This window comes from Diabrotica undecimpunctata, unplaced genomic scaffold (assembly GCF_040954645.1).
Source record: "Diabrotica undecimpunctata isolate CICGRU unplaced genomic scaffold, icDiaUnde3 ctg00000568.1, whole genome shotgun sequence".
Lineage (NCBI taxonomy): Eukaryota > Metazoa > Arthropoda > Insecta > Coleoptera > Chrysomelidae > Diabrotica > Diabrotica undecimpunctata.
Window position 1 is genome coordinate 437,899 of NW_027311885.1, and position 15,510 is coordinate 453,408.

Consider the following 15,510-nt stretch of genomic DNA (forward strand, 5'->3'; position numbering starts at 1 on the left):
CATCAAAATCCTGTTGATAATTACAATTGTTTTATGATGTTATTACAATTGTTACATGTCATATTATTATGATAATTTACTATTTTATTAGTTGTTTGTACTGTCCATTTTTAAAGATCTACCGCCTTTTATTCCACTTTTAATTTTTTTTTATCTTAATTCATACTTTTATTAACTTTCTGCATTGCAATTATTGAAATTTGGCCTTTTTTCGCATTTTTAGACTAAGTCCAAAAAAAAACCGCGATTTTTGACAAATCCGTTTAATGTAAATATTTACCAAATCGAATATCTTCTATAGCGAAAGGATTGCTTTCATCTCGCATTTGGCGTCTTGTTAACGCTTCGATACGAATTTGTTCTAACCGCTCCTCATTTTCCCCTGCTAGTATGTTTATTATATTAATAGGTAACATGCCTACACTATTTCCACGATCTCAGCAAAATAAAATAAACTCTTACGTACAAACCAAAAACAGTTAGAATGTACACATAACCTTAATCTCCAAAATAAAAATAAATAAATTTACTGTCAACTTGCTTTTGGAATATAATACGCTTGCGCTATATAGAATTCGATAGGTCTCTGGAGATAGAAACGAAACGACCAAAATAATAGCATTCATGCGACAATGCGGATGTACGGAGTGCCGACGTTGTAGAATCTTCTCTATATGTAGAATACTACATGGCACAGAGTCCCACTGCTGATCACTATTCAGGGGGGTTCAACTTCAATCCGTAAAATGTAATCATTGAATTACTTACAGAACACACCACCAAGCGCTATTTTCGATAGATTCTGTAGATCACAAAACATTATTAATGTTTTGTGCTAAAATAACTGTCGTCTGTCGACTCGAATGTCGAATATTAATTGATGTTGATGACTAATGATTGTTTAGTATAGGCAAAGAATATAAAGTCGATCCGCCGGATCTTTGCACATCGTCATCATTCTTATTATAGGAAATAAATCAAAACATGTGAGTCAAACGTATGTCGGCTATAAGAATTATTATAAAAATTAGAAAATGGCTAATATTACAATTGACGTTTTTATACTTCTCTTTTATTTCATTTATTGCATTTAGAAAACTGGATACGTATACATTTATGAACGTGATTTTTCAATTTTTGGAAACCTATAGGTTGTCCAATAACATCTACAGTAAATAAATATTTAAACCATAGTAATAAGAAATTAAAGTATTTTTATTGAATATAAGCAAATATATGGTACTGACATATCGTCAGATGTCAGATGATGTTCCTGTTGCTGGTAAATATCGGTTTAGATTTAAGAAGGTTACGAAAAAGAATAGTAACAAAAATGTGATATGAGAAGACTAAAATGTGAGTAAACAAAAGAGACGTTTTTAAAGATTAGATAAGAACATCTAATAGAAAAAAGAGAAAAAGAACAGTCAGATGAATGACAAGATACTGCAACTCATGAAAAAAAATCAAAGAACAACACAAGAATGTACAACAATATTCACAGACAAATAAGAACACAAATACGAAAGGCCCAAGAAAATTGGTTAAAATCACAGTGTGAAGAAATATATTTATTGAAAGAAAAACACGATACGTTTAAAATGCATAAACAAGCAGCTGGTCTTTAGAAATTAAATACAGCTAACAAACTGCGAGATCAACAGAGAAACATCATCACAGATAAAAATCAAGAAATTTGCATATGGACCAAGTTTATCAAAGAACTCTGATGATAGTAGATCCCAACAACCTCCATCCCACATATGTAATGACCACTTACAAATCACATCAAATGAAGTGGAAAAGGCAATATTACAACCAAAAGATGGCAAAGCTCCTGGACCTGACAATGCACATGCTGATCATAAAACTATTTAACACCAACGGTACTCAACTCCTAATAAAAATATTTAATGAACCAAGAACATGGCTGAAGTCACGCCGACGTTTATTGCTGTACCAAAGAAAACAAAATCCGTATCCTGCAGTGATTTGCCGACCATCAGCTTAATGAACCATCTTTTAAAGTTATTTCTAAAAATCATACATCAAAGAATATATAGACTGTGCGAAGAAAAATTCAGCCGTAGTACAAAGTTTAGTTTTCGGAATGCAGTGGGTACGAGAGAGGCTCTCTTTAGCATAAAAAGGCTATTTCAACGATGTAGAGATGTGAACTGCAATACATATGCATGCTTCATTGATTACCATAAAGCATTCAGGTTAATGAACAGAAAGAGTAAAAATTGGGACCATTCCTTAGAAATTAAATGTAGGATAGAGAAAGCCAAATCTACATTTCAAAAATGGCTAAGCTATTCAAATGTCATGATTTATTCACACCCATAAAAATCAGGTTACTACCATGTTATATCTTTCGTATACTATTGTACGGAGTTGAGTCGTGGACTTTCACAGACACTACCTGCAGGAACATTGAGGCTTTCGAAATGTGGCTTTATCGTCGAATCCTGAAGATATCTTATACCGGTCACGTTACTAATCAGGACGTTTTATTAAGAATGGAAAAAGAATATCAGCTGATAACCACAATAAAAACAGCCAAAATAGAATACCTTGGTCACATCATTAGCAACAACGAAATATATGAATTGCTGCAACTAATTTTACAGGAAAAAGTAGATGGAAAACGAGGCTCAGGAAGGCGAAGGATTTCCTGGCTGAAGAATCTATGTATGTGGTTCAACACAACAAATATTTTCAGACCAGCAGTGTGCAAAGTACAAATTGTCATGATAGTCGCCAATATCCGAAACGGGTAGACACTACAAGAAGATCTAAAAAACTGAATATAAATCTACTCCAGTGCTCCATCATCTTGATAATTTTGTTTATTCAGTGTTAAATATGGTTTTCAGACTTAAGTAATCACTTTGTTTTAAAAAATGGTCATACAAAAATTAACACAACGAATTTCAAATAAAGAAATCTATGCATAATAAATTAAAAAATAGAAAACTTGAGCTGGGTAAAAAAGAATTTATTATAACAATAATATAATTTAAATATTTATTGAAGCCTCATACACTATACAGCCATGTAGCCAATCATAAATTTAAGAATTCTTCACTGTCAGAATCTGAGCCACTCATATTACCAGTGTCTATTATGATTGGTTTAATGTTAGTGTCAACCATATTTTTTTCTCGGATATACCACTTTGTAATAATTTCATGAGTATGTTTCACACATTTTTCCCAAATTTCTGTGTTACATTGGTTTAGTGCCTCTTTCCACATATTTATAACAGCATTATCAGAATGTCCATCTCTACCAAGATTCTTATTGTAATATGACTTGCAGTTTGCCCAAATTAATTCAACAGCGTTGAATTCACAGTGATAAGGAGGTAGTCTCAACACTTCATGGCCGTGTTCTTTTAGTAGTTCATGCTAACAGATGTTTTGCCAATAAATGCAACTTCTTTATCCCTTAATTCATTACTTATACTTTGCAGAGTAACATGTTTCTCTAAAAAAAAAAAGAACAGATAAGTACAGAATAAACCACACTGTTATAACTAGTTCAATGAAAAAGAAGTAATACTTTGATTTTATAAAACTATAAATTATTTCAAATTAAAAAACTCACAAGAAAATTGACTTAATATCCATTAATGTATTCAGCAGAAATTTTCTTAAACTACTCTCAACAATCTTTTTTACAACATACATTTATATAAAGTATTGATTAAAAAGTACCTTCTGGTTATCATGGTACATGATACCATTATCTTATGGTATATCAAATTCAGATTGAAGAAATTTTTAACTACTTACTTTGTTGGTACATGTCGTATGCTGTATTACGCACTGCCATTTTTGATCCCTCAGACAGATCAGTTGTTTTGTTTTTCGGATGAGGTCTACTTTTGCCTGGCTTTGAAACAATGTGATTATTTTCTTTCCTTTTAATAATTGTACATACTGTTCGTCGTTATATTTTTAATGCAGCAGCTACTCTCTTAAATAAAGAATTGTTTAATGATTTTCATAAACGAACATACATTTCAATATGTTACCTGTTGAACAGACGAAAATGGCTCCAAAGGCCCTCCATTTACTTTTTCTAATTCGAAATACTCCAACACATTCAACACAAGTTGCTAAGCTTGAGAAGTTAAAGGCTTGCCAGGCATACTCTAAAAATAAAAACCTTTAAAAATATTTCATATTGTCCGTTGACGTAGTTTTAGCTATATTTAAATAATTAATGTCAATTTAGAGGTTAAAAAAATTTATTATTCGTTATTAGCTAATACATGAATTCTTACCTTAATAAATTGAACACGAAGGTAAGGGTTAGTCGTTATAACAACTGTTTGTTAAAAATATGTATATTTAAAGTATGAAAAAGGATTGATTATTTAAATCAAACGAAAATAATTTATAAAAATATTACACTCTGTCAAAACAAAATTTCCAATTGTCATGTCAATTGTAAGTAGACGAATCAATCAGAGATCATTGTTCTATGGCTGTCTTTGTTCAATGCATGGTGTTGTGTATGGACAGGCGGTTTAAGTTAATAAACTCCATTCGCTTAGCTCGGGCATATTTTGACAGATTCATTGTCGGAAACCTACAACACAACAATTCCTACTTCTCAGTATTAATAGCTCAAGTATCCTGCTATTACAGACTTCTTTCTTTAAAAAAAGAAGAATTATTCTAAATAGTCGAAGTGTATACTAAACCCATCAAATTTTGGGTAGTATATATTTAAAAAATATATATTTAGTTGTTATAATTTAACATAACTATTTATTATATGGTGCAGATAAATAAATATTGATTGTCGGTAATTCGCAAAGTTCTATTTTATTTACTACTTAGTTTGTTTACTATTAATATTGGCTATGAGTATGGGTGCTTGGTTGTATAGTAATTTCCAGCCACTTTTAGTCTGTCAAAAAGTAACTAACTTCGCAAAAAAATAATTACTAAATTCACTACACAGTTCGGACTGGGATTAGCGAACCGAGTTTAGTTTTAGTTTCTGTGAGTAGGAAAGAGACGTAACATAAAAAATAATTCGTGAATAATGTCATACTTGTGCAAAGATCCGGCGGACCGACTGTAGACGCTTATAGAAGAGCAGTTCAAATGGGCGATTTGGTTACGGTTTATACTTTAAAAGAGGGTGGCTGCATAAACTCACAGCGTGGTGCCGTGGCCGTCGGCTTAAAACTATCATGAAAATTTCATAATGAAATATGTAGTTAGGGGGAAGTGGGAAAGGAGTACGAACGGGTAACTTTGCATCTACGCCTAAACAAATTTCGATGCCATTGATTTGCAAACTGTCTTTTTTTTGTTTTTTCACAATAAAATCTTTATTTTCAATATATTAAATTGTTAAATTTTTAATTTTAAAACTTAAAAATGTATGATATTTACAATATTCAAAGTATTTATTTTTTTAATTGTATAACTTTGAATTAAAAATTGGTTTGTTCCAACACAACGAAAAACCGTCACATAACTTTTTATTATACTGTTTTTCTGCCCAGAAATTAAAGAAACAATTTTAAAAAATTTCAATTTAAAAAAAAAGTATTCAATGAAACTTTTTACTAAATTATGAAATTTTCCATTTCGCCAAAACTTCCATTTCATCCATAATTTTTCAATAACAACAAAAAGCATTCCTGATTTATTTTTGAAATAACAAAATAAACTTTAACAGTACATTTTAATGAATAGTACCTATATGTGAAAGTTTTTACGCTGTATGGGTACTATTTAATCTTGTTTTAAAATAACAACTAATAGTATCTAAAACATAATTTTCACAATGAATGAATATTGGTGAAATTATTACAATATAGTCTTAAACTGATTTATACTTAAGATTTGTACATATTTCAATTAAAAATTTGAATTATAATAATTTTTCTAAAAAGATTAATTTATTAAAAGTTAAAATAATATTATTTTCTTTAAACAATTTTATAAAACGCAAAAATTTAATCCTATTCTACGACCACGCGGCATCTACATATAAAAATATCTAAACTTGCATTTATTGCCCCACTCTTTCATATTTTAGAAGCAAACCGCTCCTTAGTGGTACCACGTGCAACACGTGCGTTCCACTCGTCCCACTTTTCTTTATCTATGTCACATCTTTTGCTATGCTCAAAAATAACAGTGAAAAATTCTTCTATAAGCGTCTATATTCTTTGACCTAACCCTCAATTTTAGTACAGAAATGTCATGAATGACATTTCTCTCAACATGTTGGATGGAGGTAGCGATACATTTTTACGTTACGCTACCAAATTTGACAGGCCGCTCCGGAAGTAGCGTATCGGTAGCGGTTTGATTTTGCAGACTTTTACTCAACAGTTGTGGACTGTGGAGCAGCTCCGTCTGCTGAACGCGCCCAATGGTAGAGCCACAGCTGACATGACCGCTCCTTAGTGGTACCACGTGCAACACGTGCGTTCCACTCGTCCCACTTTTCTTTACCTATGTCCCACTTTTTGCTACCTTTCAAAAATAACTGAACAATTCTTCTATAAGCGTCTATATTCTTTGGTATAGACGTGGGTAGAAAGATATTATTTGTTTTAGTTAAAAGTGGTGTTAGATCAAGGAATATCGTATTTATAATTAGAATATTGAAATATCATATTTGGGATTAGAATATTAATTGTTTAGTTAAGGCGTGGTATAAGGATATTTGTTTTTTTTTTTAAGTTAAGTTAGAAGTTATTGTTACATTAGGAAATTTCATTTACTACAGCTGTTTAATATCCAGGTATGTAATATGATTCTAATAATATATAATCAAATATTAAATTACCCTAGTTCGGTTTGGGTTCTTGGCAGTGTTCCCAAACTTAAAAAAATAAAATCGGTAGAATTTGTTAAAAAAATCGGTAGATTGTGGTGTAAAATCGGTAGATTTTTCAAAATATACTATTTTGTTTAAATTTCATAATGTTTTGCAATTCGTTTATTTAAGAAAAAATAAAATATGTTTATTCATCTAAATCTAATAAAATAAAAAAATGAGAACCGAGATACTAAACTTAAAACGAGAAGGTTGGCACTGCTGGCACGTTGGCACTTGGCTGGCAGTAACATCCAACAGTAACGAAGTGGGAAATACGAAGTTGTCACATTTATATTGGGTACATATACTACATAAATATTAAGGTCTGGATTCTACTAAGTAGACGAGAGAAAAAAAAGAGGACTTAAAAAACTTTATTTGTCATGTTTATTTTAAACCATATAATATAATCTCAAACTAAATGAAATATTGAAATAGACACCTGCTACTTGTTTCACCTAGGTTTGAATCACTTTCAGAACTTGACGACATAACTATTAAATTATTGTTACGCGTACAATAAAAAATTACGCTATTAATACAATAACACGACGTTACGAGTTACGACTTCACAAACCTCAACTGACTGAAATTTAAATCTTTAAATGAGTCTGTGACTAGGAATCGAATACTTATCCGAGAAACGAAAACTCAAGTATAAAACCTTTTTACAAGGAAATATTATTCAACAAACAAACTACCGAGTGTTTATGTGAGGTGCACTCGGAAGCTTAGATTAACTATGCGTTGTTCCGTTCCTAACTTGACAAATTCCCAGAACCAAGCGGTCGGGATCACAATGGATTTGGATTCATTTATTGCATTATTAGCTTTTATGACATCGTGTACTTTGTAAAGTACCGCTTAGGTATCATTTAAGAATAAATTTTTGAATGTTTTCACACGTTTTCGTGAATACACAAAAATGCTCAATGCAAATTACACGTATCGGAAGAAAAATTGTTTTGTATCTTACATATTTCTTCTCAAATTTAAGAATAAGTAAAAATTTCTATCTGAATATAAAAATCGGTAGAATTTAAGCCTGTGTCGGTAGATCGGTAGAAATACGTCGAAATCGGTAGATCTACCGATTTATCGGTAGGTTTGGGAACACTGGTTCTTGGGTATATTTAAGTGTCCTACCCTGACTTAAAACTGCTGAGCCATCTGGGTTGTTTTGTTCTAATACAGTTTTGTGTCCTAGTCCAAAACTTTGCAACAATCATAGGTAAAACTTGATAGTTCCAGTTCCGAAATATAAAAACTCGTTTAAAAATATTTACTTGAGTAATTGTATCCCACATTAAGTTATAGCTTTAAATGTTTTAGGAAAACATGGGGCCATGGAACAAAAAATGTGCCATAATGGGATGCGAAGATAGGAATTCACCACGGCACAGGTTTCCGTTGCCTAACAAATTTCCTGATCGTTTTAAAATGTGGTTAGAGACCACTGGTAACTCGACTTTGATGATGAAAGACAAACAATTGATTTATAGATCGGAAAGAATCTGTGATGTACATTTTGCAGACCATCACAGAGGGCCTAATAGAACACTTACAGTGTTTGCAATACCCACAAAACGTTGTCCTATAATATCATCATCACCTGTTGAAATACTTACTACTTCTGGTCAAAGTAAAGATGTTAACTTTCCTTCAACATCAGCCAAAGACCATACATATTCGATTCCAACTACAGTTTGCCAAAGTGCAGAGATTCATTTACCGTCAACATCATCTGCAGTGACTTACGAAACACCAAGCACTTGCTTACAAGGGATCACAAGGAAAAAAAAATGTAAGTAATATTTAGATGTTAATAGTTACAGAAACTAATTGGTAGTGACCATCTTGGTAACACTGGTAACTAGAAATGTGTGATTGTGAGAGGTTTTATTTTCTAAATATTGTTTATTGAAATCTATGGTCTTTATTTAGTTAAATTACAACACATTTTCATCAATATACTTAAATGTGTTTTATTAATAAACTATTATGGAATGGAATAATGATATATATCCTGCAAAAGTATGTCATAACACAGAATAATATTAAGTACCTACTAAAAGTATAACACAGAATAAAATTAAGTACCTACTAAAAGTTTTTTAATTTTATCTTTTGGTTTATATTAAACATTGAAGAAAAAAACAAAAATTTGCTGCACAAGTGTGTATGGTGAGCATATTGAAGAAGAGGTACAATTTTTATTTTTTGGTAGTTGACATTGAAGTATATTTGTAATAAGTCTATTTGGGTTAGGCATTTTGTCTTTAAAATTTTAAAATGATTTCTGGTGATGCTGTAAGTGTGAAACAAAGTACAAAATTTACAATAATCTGTAAAGACTTATTCATATTTTAGAGAATATTTGCGTGGCTTTTTGGACAAATATAATTCAGAAAAAACCGACCACAGGTGGGATTTGAACCTAAGGATTACCAGGTTCAAATCCGTAGTGGTCAGTTTTTTCTAAATTATCTAAAAAATTATCGAAACAAGAAACCTATGTTGTACTTATTTATATTAGTAATAAAAACATTTTGTTTCAGTTTCATTTACTTTGCTCAAAGAGTTGGGAGTAAACAAAACAAAAAATCTCACAGTTAGGGAAGCAGCCTTATACAATAGAGCGAAAAAAATTAGTAACAGTTTTTCTATGTATAAAAGAAGAAATCAAAGTAAAAAACGTTTCACTATGGAAGAGACTATTAATAACATGACCAAAGACCTGGATCCCCATGTAGCAAATTTTTTAAAGTTGCAAATAAAAGCCTCAAAATTTAAACCAAAAGGGCGACGGTACAATTTGGAAGAGAAAGTTCTTGGATTGATTTTGCAGAGACAAAGTCCCAAGAGCTACAAGTTATTTGGGAAATTATTTGCAACTCCATCCAAAAACACTTTGAATCATATGCTCAATCGTATTCCAATTGATGCAGGAATTAATGAAACTATTTTTAGAAACTTAAAACAGAATGTAGCCAAATTGAGTAAACGAGATAAAGTATGTATTTTAATGTTCGATGAAATGGCTTTACAACCACACTTGGACCTAAATGCCAAAAATAGAGAATTTGATGGATTTGTAGATTGTGGTGATGAAAGAAATAACAAATTTGCTGATCATGCCCAAGTTTTTATGATAAAAGGTGGGTATATGTTTGTAAAATAAAGAGAGTTTATTATTATTATAAACTGTTCAAATTTTGATTGTTATATACAGTCAGACTTATTCATATGTTATGATATCAAGAATTGTAACTTTGCATACAAATTCAATATATTTTAAGTTATATCTATTAAATACTACAAATACATTTTTTATGGGTTAATAGGGATTATGGGTGTCTTATATGTCAGATCTTAAAGGATGAATAAATCTTTTATTATTATTATTATTATAGTTGCATCATTTGTTATAGGTATTACAAAAAAATGGAAACAGCCAGTTGCCTACACATTCTCACAAGGAACCACTACTACAATTGATTTAGTTAGGCAAATCAAGGGAATTATAGTAGAGTGTGAAAAAGCTGGTCTTACAGTAGTTGCCACTGTGTCTGATCAAGGATCTACAAATGTAGGAGCCATAAATTATTTAGTAAAATATAATGCCTCCCAAGAGAATACATTAAAAAAAATAAAATTGTATGAAATAAATGGTCACCCAATAGTGCACATATATGATCCTCCACATTTACTAAAAGGCATTAGGAACAATCTTATGACCAAAAAATTGTTTTGGAAAAAAAATAACAATCTTGTAATAGGCGATTGGGCTGACATTGTAATGACCTATGAAATAGATAATGATATCGGAAGATTTAGAGCACTGAACAAAATTCATAAGGGGCACGTTTATGCCAAATACATGAAAAAGATGAAAGTTTCTCATGCCGCTCAAGTTTTCAGCCATACGATGGCATCAATTATGAATCTCTTTTTACGAAAAGGTAAGTTTTACACAGTATACAAGAACAACTAAGTACTAACTTCACATTTATTACTGATTGTGCTGCTTTTAAAAGTATTTAAAAATACTTAATTTTCAGTACTTCACATATTGTTACATACTTTCACTTAAATAGTAAAATTTTAACACAATTTATTTATTTGGATCAATATAAAGTTTAGTTGCCAATGGGTTTTTTCCATCTGATTCAACACATCCAATTGAACTACTTTAACTTGAAAATGTAACTTTAAACAGTCACAATTAAATATTTTATTAGACGCAGACCATTAAACTGACATTTTCAAGCAGACATAGTTCCATAGGATTTGTTTAATGGGATGGAAATGGCGCATTGAAAATATACTCTATAACTAATAGAAAGGTCCGCACGAGGAAGTTTTATGAAAAAATAACATTACCTTATAAAATGTGGTAGATATTTATAAGGTAATGTTATTTTCCAACATAACTTCCTATTTTGCAGACCCTGGCTAATGTAATTATTTTACAAAATAAATTTTGTTGCATATTGAAAACCATTACTTTTTATTGTGACATGGGAAATAAAACAAACATCATTTTTTAGGTGTATCTTCAAATGATGGCAAATTAGTGCTACAGAGAAATTCTCTCGGAACTGTTTCTGTACTACAGTTTTTTGATTCCCTTTTTGATAGTGTTAATGGACACACATTGTATCCAAGTGCAGGGAAAAAACTGAAATGTGCTGTCAAAGAAGGAAGTGGGCATATCAATTTTTGGAATACGGCCAAGCAGCATCTCAGTATTTTTTAAATAAAAAAAAACCAACTTGTTAGGGTACCTTCCCTACATAACTGGGAGGTGACAATTAATGGACTGGAACATCTAAGCCACTATCTGAGAGTAAAGCACGAAATTTCCTTTTATAGACCAAGAGATGTTAATCAGGACCCCCTGGAAAATTTCTTTGGGCAAGTTCGACAGCACGGAGGGAGGAATGTTAACCCTACCGTGCAAAATTTTAAAAACCATTTTAAAACATTGTTGGTCAACAATATGGTTAACCGGCATTCATTGTCTTCCAATTGTGAAAGGGATGGATCAACAGCGGAGTCTTTGATCAATGGTGTGAGACATTTAGTAACACAGGGTGTGGAAGAGGAATGTAATGAAGAAAACCTCAATATTACCGAATTTGAATTTTTGGTTTTCACCTACCATGAATCTAATTACTTGGATAAGTTCTGAAGCTATTTTCTTGTGGCATTTTAAATTAATTACTATTTAACTGGGAATAAGCCACAATTAAAGGTTAAAATACGTTTATTGACGTTTCAATTTCCACTTCGGAAATCGTTCTCAAAATACAAACATTAGTAAATTAAACAAATTTTGTTTTTGTTACTTAGTGAAAAATTCTTCTAATAATTTAATTTTATCTGACTCATCTATATTGACAATTCAGACATACATTATACATTTTAAAGTAGACGACTTTAAAATGATATTGCCAATATTGTTGAGTTGCGTTCCTGGGACGACTTTACTTATAAGATAGTTCATTCGATTACATGAAATCAACTTTAACTTGAGAATATCCGTCAGAAAAGATCATAACATGTAATTCGTCTTTAAAAAGACAAATACATGCCATGATGACTGTAAAATTCTCCTGTTAGTGATTCCATAGTAAATTATGAGGGAAAAACCAGGAAAAAAACCTCATAATACTATCCCGACATGGTAAGTATTTGATCTTGCATTTATTTTACCTTCAATAAATACCAAATTCCGATTTTATATGTTTGTTATTTAAAAAATATAAATGATGTATTCTCCATATGTTACTGACTTACCAATACTGGTATTTTCTTTTTAATAACTTCCTCTTTATATAATAATATAGTTCGTATTACCGGTAAATCTCCGTTTAACGTTTTATCTGCCCTAGCGACTCAAAATAGATTAATTTACGATTGCATAATCGATTTTTTGACCAAATGTAATATTTTTCTTTAGTTAAAAAAAAAAAAAAAAAATTGGTTTTTACTTTTTACCTTTGTTTTCTCTAATTTATATGTTTAATCCTATTTACCGTGGCCTAGTTCTGTGTATGTTATATATTATAATGTCCTGATGGTCCCCTGGACGTGAAACGAGTGACCCATGTTAATTGTATATGTTTATGGATATATATGTGTATGTATTATTTATATTTTTTCTCTTCTTTTTGTTAAATGTTGTAAATTTATCTATTTTAGTCTATTCGATTGCAAATAACTCAAAAACTTTTTACTGTACCTAATGAGATTAAAAGATTATGTAACTGGCTGTATGGCAAACAGCCGAAGCCATAAAAATAAAATAAAAAAAAAAAAAAAAAAAACTTCCTCTTTCAATATGGGTTCTTCTTTATCGTTTATATCATTTAGGAATGTGTCCAACAACTCTGATCCATGAGGCCATATTGAGAATACATCATCTACATATCTCCACCATACTGAGGGTTTTAAATTTTGTTTAGAAATAATATTTGTTTCAAAATCTTCCATAAATATATCGGCTAATAATGGAGATAAACTAGAGCCCATTGCTAGTCCAAAACTTTGTTTATAGAATTCATTATTTAGTTGAAAATATGTATTATCAGTACATACTGTTATTAACTCCATTATAGCTGATATATTTAGTCTTGTTCTAGTTGCCAATGTATCATCACTCTCTAATTTTGTCTTGACTATATTTAAAGTCTTATCTAATGGCACATTCGTAAATAAACTATTTATGTCAAAACTTACTAAAGTATTATTTGAATTAAATTCAATATTTGATAATTTATTTAAAAAATGTTGTGTATTTTTTATAAATGTGTCATTTTTATTTGCAATTGGTTTTAAAATATTTAATAAAAATTTTTGATAGTTCACTACAAGGAGAATTCATGGTACTACAAATATTGAAAGAGGAAGTTATTAAAAAGAAAATACCAGTATTGGTAAGTCAGTAACATATGGAGAATACATCATTTATATTTTTTAAATAACAAACATATAAAATCGGAATTTGGTATTTATTGAAGGTAAAATAAATGCAAGATCAAATACTTACCATGTCGGGATAGTATTATGAGGTTTTTTTCCTGGTTTTTCCCTCATAATTTACTATGGAATCACTAACAGGAGAATTTTACTGTCATCATGGCATGTATTTGTATTTTTAAAGACGAATTACATGTTATGATCTTTTCTGACGGATATTCTCAAGTTAAAGTTGATTTCATGTAATCGAATGAACTATCTTATAAGTAAAGTCGTCCCAGGAACGCAACTCAACAATATTGGCAATATCATTTTAAAGTCGTCTACTTTAAAATGTATAATGTATGTCTGAATTGTCAATATAGATGAGTCAGATAAAATTAAATTATTAGAAGAATTTTTCACTAAGTAACAAAAACAAAATTTGTTTAATTTACTAATGTTTGTATTTTGAGAACGATTTCCGAAGTGGAAATTGAAACGTCAATAAACGTATTTTAACCTTTAATTGTGGCTTATTCCCAGTTAAATAGTAATTTACTTGGATAAGGCTGCATTAGGACATGTGTGTGGTTTTTTGATAAAAAAGTTTAAGAATACTTTGTCAGATTGTACCATTTGCCGTTATAATTTTATTGCAAAGGAAAAACTGCCTATATGGCATGATATAACAAGTATAAAAGAGTATGAAGGGTCTTCTGATAAATTAATGTACTGCTCTGAAAAGTTTATAACGGGCCTTAGTCAAATTCAGACAATTATAAAGGAAATTTTACCTACATTTTGTTATAAAAAAAATTTAATTTCCATGATACAAGTTTTCATTAAAAAACAAGTGCAATTTAAGTTTGAGAGTTGTGAACACTTGCAAACATTACTAAATGCACTCATTGATAAATTTATTTCATTTCTTGCCTTTAATTGGGCTGAAGGGATAAATAAAGTTTTGAGTGGAAAGGGCGAATCCAATGTAGACCCAATATATCGTAATGCAATGAAATATTACAGTGATAGGGTAAAAAGAAAAAATATTACTTAATAAAAAAACATTGCGTGTTTTATTTCATACCTGAGTCCTTATGTATAAGTGGAACAAAATCGTTTTTATTTTTGAATATTTATATCAAAGCGCATTTCAAACAATTTGCCTTTAGTCTGTTGTTTCACAGATCAAAACCAACTACAGATAGATTAACGGCATGGACAATTGTACATGCCTTTCAATATTTTAATACCTACATTAAAATTTGGTTAGGTGCTCTTTTTTTTCACCAAAGAATACCTCTTAGAGATATTCTTTGAGAAGATAAGCGAAGTGCAAAATACACGACGACAAGAGATCAATTTAGATTTGCTTTACAGATTCTGAAACTAAACAGTTTTAGAGTGGGTTTTGCAGTATAAGGTCCGCTTGCCATTATGCTAATTTCAGTACTGAATTTAGCACTAAAAATATTAGTTAGTTGCTCGAGTCGATTTAGTATGAAAAATGTATGTTTAATGTTTGTGTTTGCAACTATCTTAATTTTAATTAGCCTGTAAGCATGCGCTCTACCAATTTTGTATTGACAGTCTAACCTACCTGAAGTTTGTTTTGGTTGTATAATTAGAGTAAAAAAACAAACAGGTAAATAATGATGGTAAAAAAGAAGCTAAAATTAT

The 15,510-nt window shown here is 30.5% G+C and overlaps 1 protein-coding gene and 1 long non-coding RNA gene across 3 annotated transcripts; one reads left to right on the top strand and one right to left on the bottom strand.

The window, feature by feature from the left end:
* Nucleotides 1-3,016: 3,016 nt before the first annotated feature.
* LOC140431130 (uncharacterized) lies at nucleotides 3,017-4,459 on the bottom strand. The gene is made up of 2 exons (XR_011949620.1): nucleotides 3,801-4,459; nucleotides 3,017-3,492 (listed from the first exon to the last, which is right to left on the bottom strand). It is a non-coding gene; the product is annotated as an uncharacterized lncRNA (long non-coding RNA).
* Nucleotides 4,460-6,272: 1,813 nt separating this feature from the next.
* LOC140452994 (uncharacterized) lies at nucleotides 6,273-14,897 on the top strand. Of its 2 annotated transcripts, XM_072547300.1 has the most exons (5): nucleotides 6,273-6,786; nucleotides 8,197-8,668; nucleotides 9,423-10,022; nucleotides 10,296-10,826; nucleotides 11,415-14,897. In XM_072547300.1, exons 2-5 carry the CDS (start codon nucleotides 8,203-8,205, stop codon nucleotides 11,621-11,623), a joined length of 1,806 nt encoding a protein of 601 aa, XP_072403401.1. In that variant the 5' UTR covers nucleotides 6,273-6,786; nucleotides 8,197-8,202; the 3' UTR covers nucleotides 11,624-14,897. The 2 variants fall into 2 exon arrangements, with proteins under 2 accessions (XP_072403401.1, XP_072403400.1); XM_072547299.1 differs by lacking the exon at nucleotides 6,273-6,786 and having other exon boundaries at nucleotides 6,857-8,668.
* The last annotated feature ends 613 nt before the right edge of the window (nucleotides 14,898-15,510 follow it).